Source organism: Salvelinus namaycush, chromosome 3, assembly GCF_016432855.1.
Source record: "Salvelinus namaycush isolate Seneca chromosome 3, SaNama_1.0, whole genome shotgun sequence".
In the NCBI taxonomy this organism is placed as follows: Eukaryota; Metazoa; Chordata; class Actinopteri; order Salmoniformes; family Salmonidae; genus Salvelinus; species Salvelinus namaycush.
Window position 1 is genome coordinate 62,381,722 of NC_052309.1, and position 18,234 is coordinate 62,399,955.

The 18,234-nt window shown below is 45.3% G+C and overlaps 1 protein-coding gene across 1 annotated transcript; it reads left to right on the forward strand.

The window, feature by feature from the left end:
• The first annotated feature begins 9,606 nt into the window (after window positions 1–9,606).
• Window positions 9,607–12,580, forward strand: LOC120044466 (3-mercaptopyruvate sulfurtransferase-like). Its single transcript, XM_038989118.1, has 2 exons — window positions 9,607–10,220; window positions 11,646–12,580. The coding sequence occupies exons 1-2, from the start codon at window positions 9,632–9,634 to the stop codon at window positions 11,945–11,947; spliced, it is 891 nt and encodes a 296-aa protein (XP_038845046.1). The 5' UTR covers window positions 9,607–9,631; the 3' UTR covers window positions 11,948–12,580.
• Window positions 12,581–18,234: the final 5,654 nt, after the last annotated feature.

Consider the following 18,234-nt stretch of genomic DNA (forward strand, 5'->3'; position numbering starts at 1 on the left):
AAGGGATCTGTTTTCAACAAAGATGGGAAAAATGAGATGGAGGCGACCATAGTAGATGGAAATGGGATGAACTCTGGATCGGTGGCTTGTGTGCAGAGTGTGAAGAACCCAGTGAAAGCAGCAAGACAGGTCATGGAGAAGAGCGTACACTCACTCTTAGTAGGGGAAGGTGCAGAAGAGTTTTTGCAAGGCTTAGAAGAGAGTGAGAAGCCTATGAGGGCGGAGTACTTCCAAACTGATGTCCGTCGCAGAGAGCTGATAGCAAAACTCAGTACTGGCAACGCCTCCAAGAACAACCATCCACAGAAAGTGGGAGCTGTTGCTTTGGATCGATGGTGTAGGTTAGCTGCTGCAACGTCCACAGGTGGGTTGGTGGGAAAATGGAAGGGTCAAGTTGGAGACACAGCAGTAGTGGGAGCAGGTATATTTGCTGATGACAAGCTTGCATTAACCTGCTCTGGTGATGGAGATGTGTTTCTAAAGCACACAGTTGCACAAAAAGTGGCCAGTCTCTACCATCATAAAGGCTACAGCCTTAGGGCGGCGTGTCGAGAAGTCATGTCTGAGAACTTGAAGGGCAGCTGTGCTGGAATTATTGCTGTAGACGCAAAAGGGGATGCTGTTGTTGAAACCAATGTTGGGGTGTTGTTTGTAGCTTCCATGGTTGGTGGCATTGCACGTGTCGAAGTCCTGAGACCAATGAAGAGTTATTTCAATGTAATCTGGGAGACTGACGAACTAGTTGCTCACCTACACTCCAACCCTTGGACACCAGGTGCCACCATCCTTACCCAAAAGACTCTGAGTGGGCCAAGCAGCATCTTTCAGCTGGTTGTACCAGATTTCTTAGCACTGTTGCAAGGCGCACGGGCTGTTTCAAACCTGCTATGCGAACGACTGGGGGTACAGCGTTGCGCCCTAGTATTTAACCCACATCCCGAGCAGCCGGCCCATATCCGAGTGCTACCACTTCATGGCCTGGAAACCAACTGGCGCCCCCAAACTACCGGGAAGGAGGACTTTCAGCCCTATGACCCAGGTTACTGCACCTCAAAGGGTGGCCCGCGCTGGGAAGATGCAGATCTGGACCAGGTTCAGGCCAAGATTCGGGACAAGCTGCCAACGCCTAATGCACCATCGTGCTATGACTTCTTAGGAGATCCTTCCCACAATGGACTGTTCAGCCGTATCGTGCGTGGGGAGGAGCAACAGTGGCGGGTGTGGGAAGACAGTGATCATGTGGCTTTCCTCACTCCCTACCCTAATACACCTGGACTCACAGTTCTAGTGCCACGTAAACCACTGTCCAGCAATATTTTCAGTCTGGAAGAGACTGATTACACATCACTGATCCTGGCCACTCGTAAGGTAGCTGGACTGCTGGAGGAAGGAATGCATGCTCGAGGTGTTGCACTCATCTTTGAGGGCTTTGAGATTGATTATGCCCATGTCAAGCTGATCCCTCTGGTTCCTCCACGTGGTGACAAGCCTGCTGAGGTGTTCCCAGAGTACTTCCAAAGCTACCCCGGCTACGTCTCATCTACCGATGGCCCTCCCGCCAGCCCTGAAACTCTAAAGGAAATCCACACCAAAATCACACTTTGCAGGCCTCCCCGTTCCTGGGAGGACCCACAGAGCCACTCCATGTTAGCCATCAAGAGTCAGTGGTACCGCAATCTCTTTCAAATTCAAAATACCCTCTTCCACAACACAGTGGAGTACTTCAACAACACCTGTCAGTACGCGTACGCCATGACTCCTCTCACCACTGACACAATCTCCTCTCCGATGGGCCTGGGATCAGACTCCGAGCCCGTTTACGTCAACTTGCTGGGGCAGGATGTGTATTTGGCTGACTCCATGCAATTTGTGCTGGAGTATTTCTTGCGATTCCAAGAGAACTTGCCAGGGACATACTACGTATCGCCAAGTTTTCGGGGAGAAGATCCAGATGCCACTCATCTTAACCAGTTCTACCATGTTGAGTGTGAGCTCCTGGGTGACATGGATACTGCCATGCGCATAGCTGAGGGATACGTGGCTCATCTCACCAATGCAATGCTGAAGAAACACTCCAACATCATCCTGAACTCCGCTGGGACCCTTTCACATGTCAAGGACTTACTGGAGAAGTTGGAGGGAGGAACCCCTCTCCCAAGAGTCACTCTGGACAAGGCCATCCCTATGATGCCCTCGCCAGACTGCTTGGAGTGGGTACAGGATGGCCAGCCCCAGTTTGGCAGGAAGTTAACCCGCAAAGGAGAACGGGTTTTGATTGAGAAGTACGGAGGCGCTGTTTGGCTGACAGAGATGGACCACCTGGGAGTGGCTTTCTACCAAGCATATGTGGAGGGCTCAGGCAGACGCAAGGCAAAAGCATCGGACCTCCTCTTGGGATTGGGGGAGACTCTGGGTCTTGGGGAGCGTCACTCTAACCCCGAGATGGTGCAAGAAGCCCTCAGACATCATGCAGTCCCAGAGGAATCCTACAAGTGGTACATCAACATGCGGCAGGTCATTCCTCTACTCACCAGCGGGTGGGGTATGGGCACAGAACGCTACTTGTGTTGGCTGCTTCAGCATAATGACATCAGAGACCTACATATTATACCCCGTATGAAGGCCAGGAAATACATGCCTTGAAATATCCTTAACCCATTAGTTACCCAAAGACTGATGAAAAAGTTGCCCTAACTGTCAGCTCTTTCATTGAACGTCCTAAGGGATGCATAGAAAGTGAGACAGCCTATCTATAAAACTCTGAAAGTATACAAAAACATTAGGAACAAGAGATGAGTTGCAGTTATGAGAGAACAGTGATTGTGTGTTGAAAAGTTGCTCATTTTGTAGATGAGGAAGGGCAACAAATAGTGCCGGTATTTCCTAATCAATGATACGGTATATGAAAATATACAAAGGTACCAGTCAAAAGTTGACACACCTACTCATTCAAGGTGTATTTTTTATTTTGACTATTTTCTACATTTCAAAATAATAGTGAAGACATTACAACTATGAAATAACACGTATAGAATCATGTAGTAACCAAAAAAGTGTTAAACTAATCTAAATATATTTGAGATTTGAGATTCTTCAAAGTAGCCACCCTTTGCCTTGATGACAGCTTTACACACCCTTGGCATTCTCTCAACAAGCTTCATGAGGTAGTCACCTGGAATGTATTTCAATTAACAGGTGTGCCTTGTTAAAAGCACATTTGTGGAATTTCTTTTCTTCTTAATGCATTTGAGCCAATCAGTTGTGTTGTGACAAGATAGGGGTGGTATACTCAGCATATGTGGGAACTCCTTCAAGACTGTTGGAAAAGCATTCCAAGTGAAGCTGGTTGAGAGAATGCCAAGAGGGGGCAAAGCTGTCATCAAGGCAAAGGGTGGCTACTTCGAAGAATCTCAAATATAAAACAGATTTTTATTTGTTTAGCACTTTTTTGGTTAATCCATGATTCCATATGTGTTATTTCATAGTTGTGATGTCTTCATTATTATTCTACAATGTAGAAAATAGTAAAAATAAAGAAAAACCCTTGAATGAGTAGGTGTATCCAAACTAAGACAAGCCAATTGTACCAACTCCAAAGCAAGACTTTGTTACATGTATAACCATCGGTCTGTCTGTAATTCTTGAAAGTATCTGTCTGTAAATCCTTCTATGTAAAACTCTTAATCATTCTCTATCCTTGATACAAAATATTTGGTTACATAAGGAACAACTTGGTACAATTCACACAATAGTTCTTAACATTTCACACAAAATAATTACTGTTCACAGGCATCTCAACTGTCTAAACAAGTGAGAGAAGATATTTGCTAACATAACACATTGGTCAAGGTGAACACCTCTCTGGCCTATTTAAGAAAATTGATGTTTTGCGTATGATTATAAAAACACTTCAGAATAACATGCTTGTGTGAAATTTTAAATACTATTGTGGTTTGTTTTATATGTATGATTATTTTAATTGTTTCCTTTATTACCAAGGCATTAATAAACGCTGTCTTCGTCAGCCATCAAACAATGTAAATCTCTTGTACTTTGTGGTATTATTACCATTCAAATTAAATTGTTGCTGTGACATATTCTTGCCTTATTCTTACTTCTAGGATGATTTGAGAAGGGCCTAAATAGAAAAACAGTAGTAGGAATGGTTTGTAAGAAGCGGAACTCCCAAAACAATAATCTCAAATCTCTTCCATCACCAAGAGTCTCTTGGTGGAAAATATTTTTGCCTGAAAAAACACAAGATCACAATCGAAGCAACAACTTCACAACAACACAACACTTCGTGACACCCGAGAAACACAGAGAGAGTAGTCTTGCACTTTTGAAAGACTGCGCAGGTTTGTGGACTTTATGAACCTAAACACTGAGATAACATTTAAGTTCATTGATAATCAAAGGGTCAGTCGAGGTAAAGGCCTCAGAATTCAGCAAATCACTAAATTCCTCAACTTTTCAAATAAGCAGAAGTTTATCAAATAGCCTAGAATTTAACAAATAGAGGCAGGCCAGGGATCAGGTTTGTCATTTATTTCAATTGCCCAGACGATGAGCTACGCACAAGCCAAGCATTGAGCATGTAATCAGAGCCCCATGACAAAGCACACGCTCCCACAGCTGAGGCCATCTCCCACAGGGTAGGCAGCACAACATCGCCTCTATGCAGAGTTTGACCCAGGCAGGATTCAGATGGGCACACGGAAACACACAGAGAGAACTGGGTACAGTGTTATCCATCTCTCACATGGGTACATCGGATGACGGCATGATCATTCTCCATGGCACATATCCATTGCTCAACACATTCCAGGTCTAACTACATACTGTACAGTTGAACCAGAGTTGTAATATGGTATTAATAAGAGCAAACTGATTTTTACAAACACCCTTTTGGAGTTTGATTACTTGTTACTGTACTCCCCACTGATAGATTTACACTAGAGAGATTTTGCAATGATTCCTATGTCAAAGATGTGAATAATATTTATTGGTCTGATGTGTGTAATGAGGAACATCCGGACGCTGCACTTGAAGCATTTATGAAACTGCTTCTTCCAGTAACTGATAGGCATGCACCCATCAAGAAACGGACTGTTAGAACTGCGAAATCCCCATGGATAGATTACAAATTGAAAAACTGTATGGGTGAGAGGGATGAGGCAAAGGGAATAGCAAATAAGTCTGACAAGGCAGCAGACTGGCAAACATACAGTAAATTGAGAAATCACATAACTAAACAAAAATAAACTAGACTATGGAAGAAAGATGAATGATATAAAAGAATGATAGTAAAAAGCTCTGGAGTACTTCAAATTAAATTATAGACAAAAAGCAAACTTGGCTCCATCCTTCATTGAGGCAGATGGTTTGTTCATAACAAAACCCTTTGATATTGCCAACCACTTCAATAACCTTTTTGTTGACAAGATTAGCAACCTTAAGTATGACATGCAAACAACAAATGCTGAAAGGAAGGGTACCAAAGAAATGTCTGCAACATTGAAGGTCAAAGTGGCCACCATCATTCTTAAATGGAAGAAGTTTGGACCCAACCAAGACTCTTCCTAGAGCTGGCCGCCCAGCCAAACTGAGCAATCGGGGGAGAAGGGCCTTCGTCGGAGAGATGACCAAGAACCCAATGGACACTCTGATAGAGTTCTAGAGTTCCTCTGTGAAGATGGGAGAATCTTTATGGTAGAGTGGCCAAACAGAAGGCACTCCTCAGTAAAAGGAACATGATAGCCCGCTTGGAGTTTGCAAACAAGGCACCTAAAAGGACTCAGACCATGAGAAGCAAGATGCTCTGGTCTGATGAAACCAAGATTTAACTCTTTGGCCTGAATGCCAAGCGTCACATCTTGAGGAAACCTGGTATCATCCCTACGGTGAAGCATGGTGGTGGCAACATCATGCTGTGGGGATGTTTTTCAGCGGCAGGGAATGGGAGACTAGTCAGGATCGAGGGAAAGATGAACGGAACAAAGTACAGAGCGATCCTTGATGAAAATCTTCTCCGGAGTGCTCAGGACCTCAGACTGGGGCGATGGTTCACCTTCCAACAGGAAAACAACCCTAAGCACACAGCCAAGACAATGCAAGAGTGGCTTCGGGAAAAGTCTCAATGTCCTTGAGAGGCCCAGCCAGAGCCCGGACTTGACCCGATCGAACATCTCTTGAAAGACCTGATAATAGCTCTGCTGCGACGCTCCCCATCCAACCTGACAAAGCTTGAGAGGTTCTGCAGAGAAGAATGGGAGAAACTCCCAAAATACAGGTGTGCCAAGCTTGTAGTGTCATACCCAAAAAGACTCAAGGCTGTAATCGCTGCCAAAGGTGCTTCAACAAAGTTCTAAGTAAAGGGTCTGAATGTGATTTTTCCATTTTTATAAATGTGCTAAAATAAAATATGTGTTTTGCTTTGTCATTATGGGGTATTGTGTGTAGATTGACGGGGAAAAAAACAATTCAATTTTTTTTTTTTTTTTTTTTAGAATAAGGCTGTGACGTAACAAAATGTGGAAAAAGCCAACGGGTCTGAATACTTTCAGAATGCACTGTAGGCAAATTGCAGTTGGTCCTGAACAATGCAGCACGTATCACACTTAGATGTACACGGAGGGAAAGTGTCAGTAACATGCATTTCAGTCTCTCCTGGCTCAAAGTTGAGGAGATATTGATTGCATCACTTTTAGTCTTTGTGCGAGGTATTGATGTGTTGAAGGTACCAAACTGTCTGTTCAAGCAGTTGGCGCACAGTTCGGTCAGTCATCGGTACAACACAAGACATGCAACCATAGGTCTCCTCAAAGTCCCCAGGTCCAGAACAGAGGCTGAGAAACACAGTATTAAATAGAGACATGAATACATGGAACTCTCTGTCACCCTAGGTAACTCAAGCTAACAATAAAACCAGTTTAAAAAACTGATAAAAGAAGACCTTAGTGCACAAAGGGGACTGTGAAGAGACAGCCTTTTCATACATCTTGTATTGTAATTTGCACTGTACTATGAATTAGACCAACATATTGTGTGTATGTACTGATATGTAGGCTATGTATTTCAGTCCTTGACTAATAATGTTCTGTACATTGTAGTATGCCATGTTTCATGTGGACCCCAGGAAGAGCAGCTGATGCTTTTGCAGCGGCTAATGGGGATCATAATACTGTAAATACCAAATTGTACTGTATGTATAAACAATAGAAGAAAAGTGACATTATACATAGGGACTCCCTCTACAGGTGATTTGTTGGACATGCAGGGGTGAAAGTGAAGTTGCCTGCATAAAATGGGTCAGAAATAACACTAAACATGCAATATTGCATTATGTTATAAATACATTTGCAGATTTTGATAAATAGCTGGAAATAATTACCCATTCTGTCTCATAATTGTGTGGAAAAAGTGGAACAATATTAGACTTGATATCAAAATGGTACACGTTTACAGTTCCACAAATGACCTACAGAATGAAGGGCCAGTGAAAGCCAATGAAGGTTCATACTGGTATCACGTGCATGCATCAAATTGCGTAATAGTTCAGAGAAGGGTTGCCATGGTCTTAGTTTTCCTGTCAAATTAGGCAACTTTGAAAAGGATGTCGCTGGTGAAAATGTATTGGTCGCTAGTTGCTGGGTTTTGGCAACTTATTAAAAATATATATTTTACTGTGACCTGCTGCTGCTGACTATCAGGCAGTGAGGCAGCCTACTTCTGAGTGACAGAGAGAGTGGTGGGGAAAGAGCAGCAAGAGTGCACGTCGTGACAACTTTTAACCAGTTGTATGTAGGCTATTTAGATTATTATTATGGAGACACCTATTTCCAACCTCTTTTCCATAAAACATATTAACGCGCTAAAACTAATGCGCATCAACAAATAACATGACAAAGCACAGGAAAACTACTTCAGGCGCTAAATTCGCTAGGGGGTGGTTTAAACTGCATTCTAATGTCAATTTTGCTTACAGAAAACCATATCAAGCGAAGGACTATATATGATCAGCTCTTGGGTCTCGAGCTCTAAGTGGACGTTTGAAATGGAAGTTATGGAACGGGGAAAGTCTACAGCGAAACTGACAATGACACACTTGCATCAATTAGTCATCAATTAGCGAATTCATTTACATGCCTATGTAGGCTACTGTAGCCTACCATTTTATACAATAAATATGTTGAAATGACCATATCACTGGAATCATTGCAAATCAATTTGTTCCACTTGTGTAGCCTACCTTGAGCTGGCAAACTGATTTAATCAATTGCCTATAACTTATAACAGTTTATTATTGTTGTAGACTTGTGTTATTATGTAATTATTAATGTCCATATTTAGTTCATGAAATTGGAAGTACTCAATTGTGATCATGGTCACAGATCTATGGCAATTGCTGATCAGCTGTTGTTAGAACGCATTAGATTGAAGGCAACAGTCAACTAGATTAGGCTACAGATTTTTTTTAAACCTGGCAGTTGTTGACCAGCACTGGCTATGGACTCCCTCTACAGGTGATTTGTTGGACATGCAATGTTGAAAGTTTGAAGTTGCCTGCATAAAATGGGTCAGAAATAACCCTGAACATGCAATATCGCATGATGTTATTTTTCCAAGAAATTTGCAGATTTTGATAAACAGCATGACCTATTCGGTCTCATAACTGTGTGGAAAAAGAGGAACAATATTAGACTTGAAATCAAAATGGTACACGTTTACAGTTCTACAAATGACCTACAGAATGAAGGGCCAGTGAAAGCTAATGAAGGTGTCATACCAGTATCACGTCCATGCATCAAATTGCATAATAGTTCAGAGAAGGGTTGCCATGATCCTAGTTTTCCTGTGAAATTAGGCAACTTTGAAAATGATGTCACTGGTGAAAATGTATTGGTTGCTTGTTGCTGGTTTTTGGATTATTTCTTAATTGCACACCTACTCATTCCAGGGATTTTCTTTAGCTTTACTATTTTCTACATTGTAGAATAATAGTGAAGACGTGTGCAAAGCTGTCATCAAGGCAAAGGGTGGCTACTTTGAAGAATCTCAATATAAAATATATTTGGATTTGTTTCACACTTTTTTGGTTACTACATGATTCCATATGTGTTACATTATAGTTTTGATGTCTTCACTATTATTCTACAATGTAGAAAATAGCAAAAATGAAGAAAAACCCTGGAATGAGTAGGTGTGCCCAAACTTTTCACTGGTACTGTATATGAAAATATACAAAGGTATCATTGATAGGAAAACTTTTTACTGGTACTGTAATAACGGCACAATTGTCAAAAAAGAGTAAAAAGGGCAAATTATATTTTCTCTTGTGACATATTCCAATTCCTTCATTAGTCACATTAGCTTGCAATAATTATTATATTGATGGAAAACTGAATTTTGCTTCTAAAGTTAGAAGTTAAGTCAAGATTCCTTCTTAATTCGCTCAGTAACGTTGTGGGAAAAAAGGGGTTTATTCGCTAAATGTTGCAACTCTCCTCTTCCTGCACAAAAGAAAAAGTGACACTTTTCAGGCTTTTTGAGCGTGTTTTGACTAGTCATTGGATTAGAATTTTATTGAAGACCTGGCAACCCTGATTCAAAGTTCAAGACAAGAACAATCATGGCGGTGCAAACCCAGGCGCTTGTTTCAGCCAAATGGCTTGCAGATGCGATAAAAAGCAACCTTATTGGACCGAATCTTCGAATTCTGGATACGTCCTGGCATCTACCGATATTAAAACGCGATGCAAATGCGGAATTTAACCAACAGCACATACCTGGAACTTCGTTCTTTGATATTGACAAATGCGCCGACAAAACTTCCTCTATGGATCATATGCTCCCAACTGCAAGCTACTTTGCAGAGTATGTGGGGGGTTTAGGTATAGGAAACGATACACATGTAGTAGTGTACGATACCAGCGATTTTGGGTCATTCAGCGCACCCCGAGTGTGGTGGATGTTCCGATTATTTGGGCACAATTCTGTATCGGTCCTGGACGGGGGTATGAAGAATTGGCTGGCCGAGGGGCATCCGGTCACTGCAAAATACACCAAGCCAGGACGTGCGGATTTCAAGGCGACCGCCAATCAATCATGGGTCAAGTCATATGATGATGTGCTGAAAAACATCGAGACCAAACAGGTGCAAGTGATTGACACAAGACCCGCCGGCATGTTCCGGGGAACCGAACCAGAACTAAGAGATGGTCAGTGGGAGCATATGCAAAGATTTATGTTGTCCTCCTGGAATTTGTTACATTTGGTATTATACATTTTTGCTAATATGATTTTTTAAATGTCAAATCAAATCAAATTTATTTATATAGCCCTTCTTACATCAGCTGATATCTCAAAGTGCTGTACAGAAACCCAGCCTAAAACCCCAACCAGCAAGCAATGCAGGTGTAGAAGCACGGTGGCTAGGAAAAACTCCCTCGAAAGGCCAAAACCTAGGAAGAAACCTAGAGAGGAACCAGGCTATGAGGGGTGGCCAGTCCTCTTCTGGCTGTGCCGGGTGGAGATTATAAGAGAACATGGCCAAGATGTTCAAATGTTCATAAATGACCAGCATGGTGAAATAATAATAATCACAGTAGTTGTCGAGGGTGCTGCAAAGTCAGCACCTCAGGAGTAAATGTCAGTTGGCTTTTCATTGCCGATCATTAAGAGTATCTCTACCGCTCCTGCTGTGTCTAGAGAGTTGAAAACAGCAGGTCTGGGACAGGTAGCACGTCCAGTGAACAGGTCAGGGTTCCATAGCCGCAGGCAGAACAGTTGAAACTGGAGCAGCAGCACGGCCAGGTGGACTGGGGACAGCAAGGAGTCATCATGCCAGGTAGTCCTGAGGCATGGTCTTAGGGCTCAGGTCCTCCGAGAGAGAGAAAGAAAGAGAGAAAGAGAGAATTAGAGAGAGCATACTTAAATTCACACAGGAAGCTGAATAAGACAAGAGAAGTACTCCAGATATAACAAACTGACCCTAGCCCCCCGACACATAAACTACTGCAGCATAAATACTGGAGGCTGAGACAGGAGGGGTCAGGAGACACTGTGGCCCCACCCGATGATACCCCCGGACAGGGCCAAACAGGAAGGATATAATCCCACCCACTTTGCCAAAGCACAGCCCCCACACCACTAGAGGGATATCTTCAACCACCAATTTACCATCCTGAGACAAGTATAGCCCACAAAGCCGAGTATAGCCCACAAAGATCTCTGCCAAGGCACAACCCAAGGGGGGGGGGGGGGGGGGGGGGGGGGCGCCAACACAGACAGGATGATCACGTCAGTGACTCAACCCACTCAAGTGACGCACCCCTCCTAGGGATGGCATGAAAGAGCACCAGTAAGCCAGTGACTCAGCCCCTGTAATAGGGTTAGAGGCAGAGAATCCCAGTGGAGAGAGGGGAACCGGCCAGGCAGAGACAGCAAGGGCGGTTCGTTGCTCCAGAGCCTTTCCGTTCACCTTCACACTCCTGGGCCAGACTACACTCAATCATATGATTGATCAATCAAGACATCATATTTTGTCCCAATCATTTTTTAAATAAAATCTCATCTTCCCTCTTTCTCTATCCCCCTCTCTTTACCGCTCTCCTTATAATTGTTTTTCTTTCTCTCACACACAGACATTGAGCCTGGCCACATTCCTGGTACTATCAACATGCCTTTTTTCAAGTTCATGGATGCCTCAGGCAAGGAGTTGGAGCTTGAAGTGCTGGCAAAAATGTTCAGAGAGGCAGGGGTGGACTTGGAGAAACCTTTCTGGGTAACCTGTGGGTCAGGGGTCACTGCATGCCACGTGGTTCTGGCTGCTCACCTGCTGGGGCATTCAGGGTCAGTGTCTGTGTATGACGGGTCATGGTATGAATGGTTCAAAAGGGCTGCCCCGGAGCATGTCATCTCTGAGGGCAAGGGGAAGCAAGTGTGATGTGGAGAGACGGGTAGAAATGAGCACTAAGAAAAATACTGTTGAATGAGCAGGGAGGGGACACTATGAATCACAAAGGAAGCTACAGATTGCACAAAATATGAAGGGTTTTACTGATTTTGACTGAAGATTTTTGCTGAGTTGGATGAATGCGTCATTGTGAAAGAGGTCACCGTTCAAGAGTCCATGAATACAGTATGCCTATGTTTATATTCAAGATGTCCAATAAAGGTGTTACAAACTATGCTATATTAATCTATTAATAAAGATTAGAAGGATGGAATGTTTGAGGTATTCGGGTTAGAATTGGACTATGGTTGAGTTGTATGCTCCTACTTAGGGGATTGCAGCCTGGCAACATTGTCTTGTAGATGTTGCCACTGCAGACGTTTTCTAAGGGACTTTTAAAATAATGAAACTTGCTCTTAATGCACCATGAAAATGTAAGTAAAATGTCATTTTCATGTAGTTGTAGTTGCCTTGGTGTGACCTTGTTATGAGATGGAGGCCCACGAAATGTCAAGGGTTTTTCTAAGTGCAGTTCAGTTTTAGTATTAACAGAAGTTTCTGTCAGTTTGATTGCAGGATGTCACTTTGTTTAATTTGCACAATAAAAATATGCCATCTACTGTACAAAGTTCTCTGTATTGTATTTTTTATTACAAAAAGTATAACAATTTTTACCATATACAGTAGTCCTTTGTACAACTTTTACTTATTCAGGGTCAATTTTTTACTTTGGTTAGACAAGAAGTAAACGTGAAGACTTCAATGTCCAACACGTCTACATTTTACGTTGATGGTCATCAATCTAGTATTTGTAGGCCTATATTCTTTATGGTAACAGCATTTTAGGTTATACCACATTTTTCTGTCACGCCCTCATCTGTTTCACCTGTCTTTGTGATTGTCTCCACCCACCTCCAGGTGTCACCTGTTTTCCCCATTAGTCCCCGGTGTATTTATCCCTGTGTTTCCTGTCTCTCTGTGCCAGTTCGTTTTGTTTTGCCAAGTCAACCAGTGGTTTTCTTAGCTCTTATTTTGCACAGTCTGTTTTTTTCCTAGCCCTCCTGGTTTTGACCCTTGCCTGTCCTGACGCCGAATCCGCCTGCCTGACCACTACGCTCTGCCTATCCCCTTGTACTGTTTGGACTCGGACCTGATCACTGAACCGCTGCCTGTCCTGACCTCAAGGCTGCCTATCGCCTGGTACTGTTTGGACTCTGACCTGGTTTATGAACTCTCGCTTGTCCCCGACCTGCCTTTTACCTACCCCTTTTGTTATAATAAATGTCGGAGCTCAACCATCTGCCTCCTGTGTCTGCATTAGGGTCTCGCCTTGTGCCCTTATAGTACGAACTGGCCATGACAGACCAAGCAGACTTGGACCAGCTCTGTCACGTTGTCTCCCTGCAGGGAGCCACCATTGGGAGGCATGAGGAGCTACTGCTGGACCTTTTGGAAGGGCTTCCACCATGACCAAAGGTTCAAGGCTATAATGGAGCAAATCAGTGAGTTGGCTCATAGGCAGCCCGCCACCCAGTAACCTTTCTACTACTAGTGGATTTGTTCAACCTACCCCGGCTCCTCGAGAACCCCGCTTACCTCCTCTGGAGCATTATGCAGGGGATCCTGGTACCTGCTGGGCTTTCCTTTCCAAGTGCTCCCTCATTTTCGAACTCCAGCCCTCTTCGTTCCCGTCGAACCGATCAAAGATGGCGTATTTAATCATGCTAATGTCCGGAAGGGCTCTCTCCTGGGCAACGGCTGTGTGGGAGCAGAAACCCGCTGTGTGCCATAACCTGGAGGAATTTATGGCAGAAGTGATTAAAGTTTTCGATTCTCCGGTGCTTGGGAGGCGGCTCAAACTACTGCAGGTACATCAGAACTCCCGTAGTGTGGTAGACTACGCAGTAGATTTTCGCACCTTGGCCACCGAGAGTTCCTGGAATCCGGAGGCTCTTTTTGACACCTTCCTCTAAGGACTGTCGGAGGGGATAAAGGATGAGCTCGCAGCTCAGGAAATACCACGGGACCTTGATTCCCTCATCGCCCTTGCAATTAGGATTGATTGGCCCCTACGAGAACACCGGTGTGAGAGGAGGTCGGGTCTTGGGAACATTTGTTCCTCTGCTGATGCTGGTGCCCTTCTGAAGGAATCCGGAAATCCCCAAAGTTTGTATTTCGGAGGATAGCCGAAAACACCAAGGTTCCTAGAGAACCATCGGCGACGGGTGAGTTGGATACTCCTTAGCCCATGCAATTGGGAAGAGCTAGATTATCAGTTGGGGAATGCTCACGTAGGCTGAATTCTAACTGTTGTCTGTACTGTGGAGGGGTGGGACATTATATAGCCACTTGCCCAGTTAAGAAACCCTCTTCTTTAGTGGGTACAAGTACTCTTGTGAGCCAGACTGAGAGTCCCCTAACTTCCATCACCCGTTCACCTTTTTTTGTGATTCTGTTGTCTCCCGGGTGCTCATTGACTCTGGGGCTGATGAACGTTTTATGGATGCTACCATGGTTTCTAAATGAGGTATTCCCACTCAACTTCTCTCTGTCCCCATGGATGCAAGGGCACTGGACGACCGCTCTATTGGAAGAGTCACCAATAGTACAGTGGCCGTTCATATAAGGTATCAGGAAACCACAGTGAGACCTCACAGTTCCTCCTCATCGATTTCCCCCCCCCCGCCCCCCCAATGTTCCTGTGGTTTTGGGATTTCTTTGGCTTCAGACACACAATCCTGTTATTGACTGGACCACGAGCTCCATCCTGGGTTGGAGCCCGTTTTGTCATTCTCATTTTCTAAAAGCAGCACATCCGTCCTTGCGACGTTCCCCACAGGACGTAAGCAAAGCCACGGATGTCTCTGTAGTCCCCACTGAGTACCATGACCTCCTGGGGGTCTTCAGTGAGGCACTGGCTACTTCTTTTCCCCCGCACCGTCCTTATGATTGCACCATTGATCTCCTCCCAGGCACCACACCACCTCGTGGTCGGCTATATTCTCTATCCGGCCTGGAGACCAAGGCCATGGAGGAGTACATTGAGGATTCTCTGGCTACTGGACGCATGCGTTTGCTGCATATCCTGCCGGCGTGGGGTTTTTCTTTGTGGAGAAGAAGCACAAGACCCTGCATCCATGCATTGACTACCATGTTCAGAATGACATAACAATCAAGAATTGTTGCCCCCTACCACTCCTCTCCTCGGCTTTCGAACCTCTCCAGGGGGCCAACATTTTTTCCAAACTGGACCTTCGGAATGCCTACCGCCTGGTTCGGATACACAAAGGAGATGAGTGGAAGACAGCTTTAAACACAGCCAGCGGACATGAGTACCAGGTCATGCCGTTTGGACTCACCAATGCCCCCGCTGTCTTCCAGGCTCTGGTAAACGATGTGCTCAGGGACATGCTAAACTGTTGTGTTCGTCTACCTTGACAAGATCCTGTTTTTTTCCCAGTCTGCCCAAGAACACGTTCTTCATGTCAGACAAGTCCTTCAGCACCTCCTGGAGAAGCAATTGTTCGTGAAAGCCGAGAAGTGTGAGTTCCACCGCTCTACAATCTCCTTTCTGGGATATGTCATCGCTGACGGAAATGTCCAAATGGATCCTGAAAAAGTGATAGCAGTGGTACAGTGGCCTTAACCTACGTCCAGGGTGCAGTTCCAACGTTTCCTGGGGCTTGCTAACTTCTACCACCATTCCATTTAGTGCTACAGCACCCTGGCGGGCCCCTTTTCTGCACTCACCTCTCCCAAAGTACCGTTCACAGAGCCTTCGTGGACCTGAAACATTGGTTCACCACAGCACCCATCCGGATCCATCCCATCAATTTGTGGTAGAGGTTGATGCTTCTGATGTTGGAGTGGGTGCCATCCTGTCCCAGCGATCTGCCCAGGACCAAAAGCTCCAAGTCTGCGCCTTCCTGTCCCATCGTCTTAATCCTGCAGAGAGGAACAACGACGTAGGCAACCTAGAACTCCTGGTGGTCAAGATGGCACTGGAAGAGTGGAGGCACTGGCTTGAAGGAGCAGAACAGCCATTCTTGGTTTGGACCAACCATAAAAACGTGGAATATCTCCACACAGCCAAGCGCCTTAAATTCAGGCAGGCCTGGTGGGCTTTATTGTTTACAAGATTCAATTTCACCATTTCCTACCGCCCAGGGTATAAAAGCCTGACGCCCTCTCCCACCTATACAGTTCCTCTGCCACACCCTCGGTCGCTGAAACCATTCTCCCTACCTCAGGCCGTGCAGCTTCAGTGGATTGGGGTATTGAAACCTTGGTCCGCAAGGCACAATGTTCCCAGCCTGAACCTGAAGGAAGCATGGCTAACCGGTTGTTTGTCTCTAACTCAGTCCGGTCCCGGGTCCTAGAATGGGCTCATTCCTCCAGGCTGACCTGTCATCCAGTTTCCCGTCGTACCCTAGCCTTCCTCCGACAATGTTTCTGGTGGCCCACAATGGTTCCTGACGTCTCTGCCTTCGTCGCCGCGTGCACAGTGTGTGTTCAGAACAAGACTCCACGGCAAGCTCCTTCTGGCCTCCTTCAGCCACTACTTGTCTCTCATCGTCCCTGGTCCCATATCTCTCTGGACTTTGTCACTGGGCTCCCTCTGTCTGATGGCAACACTGTCATTCTGACAACTGTAGACCCTTTCTCCAAGGCCGCCCATTTCATCCCTCCCCCCAAACTACCCTCTGCCAAAGAGACGGCCTAGCTTATGGTGCAGCACGTCTTCCGGATCCATGGACTCCCGGTGGACGTGGTCTTCAACCGGGGTCCTCAGTTCTCGTTTTAGTTTTGGAAGGCGTTCAGCACCCTTATTGGGTCATCGGTCAGCCTGTCCTCTGGATTCCATCCCCAATCCAACGGCCAGTCGGAGCGAGCTAACCAGTACCTAGAAACCACCCTAAGATGCCTGGTCTCAACCAACCCCACTACCTGGAACAGACAACTGGTCTGGGTGGAGTATGCCCGGAACACCCTTACCTGTTCAGCCATGGGACTCTCCCCTTTTGAGTGCTCTATGGGGGTATCAGCCTCCACTCTTCCCAGAACAAGAGCAGGAGGTCAAAGTACCCTCGGCCCAGATGTTTGTCCGCCGCTGTAAACGTACCTGTAGAAGAGCTCGGGCGGCACTTCTCAAGACCAAGTCCAGGTATCGTCGACAAGCGGACCGCAGCTGGACTCCAGCTTCCCGCTACTGCATTGGGCAGAGGGTATAGCTTTCCACTCGGGATCTGTCCCTTCGGGGGGGAAGAGTCCCACAAAATGTCCCCCTGTTTCATTGGTTCTTTTCCCATCTCTAGAGTCCTTAGTTCCACTGCTGTCCGTCTTGTGTTACCACGTACCCTCCGTATTCACCCTACTTTCCATGTGTCTAGGATTAAGCCCGTGTCTCACAGCCCTTTGTCTTCTGTCTCCAGGCCCATCCTTCCCCCCCTGTGTCATCGATGGCCATCCGGCATACACAGTGAAACGCTTCCTGGGTGTTCGACCACGGGGCAGGGGTTTCCAGTACCTGGTTGACTTGGAGGGTTATGGCCCGGAGGAGAGGTGCTGGGTTCCCGCTAGAGACATCCTGGGGGGGAGGGGTGCTGTAACGCCCTGATCTGTTTCACCGGTCTTTGTGATTCTCTCCACCCACCTCCAGGTATCGCCTGTTTTCCCCATTAGTCCCCGAGGTATTTATCCCTGTGTTTCCTGTCTCTCTGTGCCAGTTCGTCTTGTTTTGCCAAATCAACCAGCATTTATCCTAGCTCCTATTTTTCCAGTCTGTTTTTCCTAGCCCTCCTCCAACATCATCCTGGACTCCGCTGGGACCCTTTCACATGTCTAGGACTTACTGGAGAAGTTGGAGGGAGGAACCCCTCTCCCAAAAGTCACTCTGGACAAGGCCATTTCACACAAAATATATACTGTTCACAGGCATCTCAACTGTCTAAACAAGTGAGAGAAGATATTTGCTAACATAACACATTGGTCAAGGTGAACACTTCTCTGGCCTATTTATGAAAATTGATGTTTTGCGTATGATTATAAAAACATTTGAATACCATACCATACCAGAATTTTCAAATACTATTGTGTTTTTTATATGTATGATCATTTTAATTGTTTCCTTTATTACCAAGGCATTAATAAACGCTGTCTTCGTCAGCCATCAAACCATGTAAATCTCTTGTACTTTGTGGTATTATTACCATTCAAATTAAATTGTTGCTGTGTCATATTGTTGCCTTATTCTTACTTCTAGGATGATTTGAGAAGGG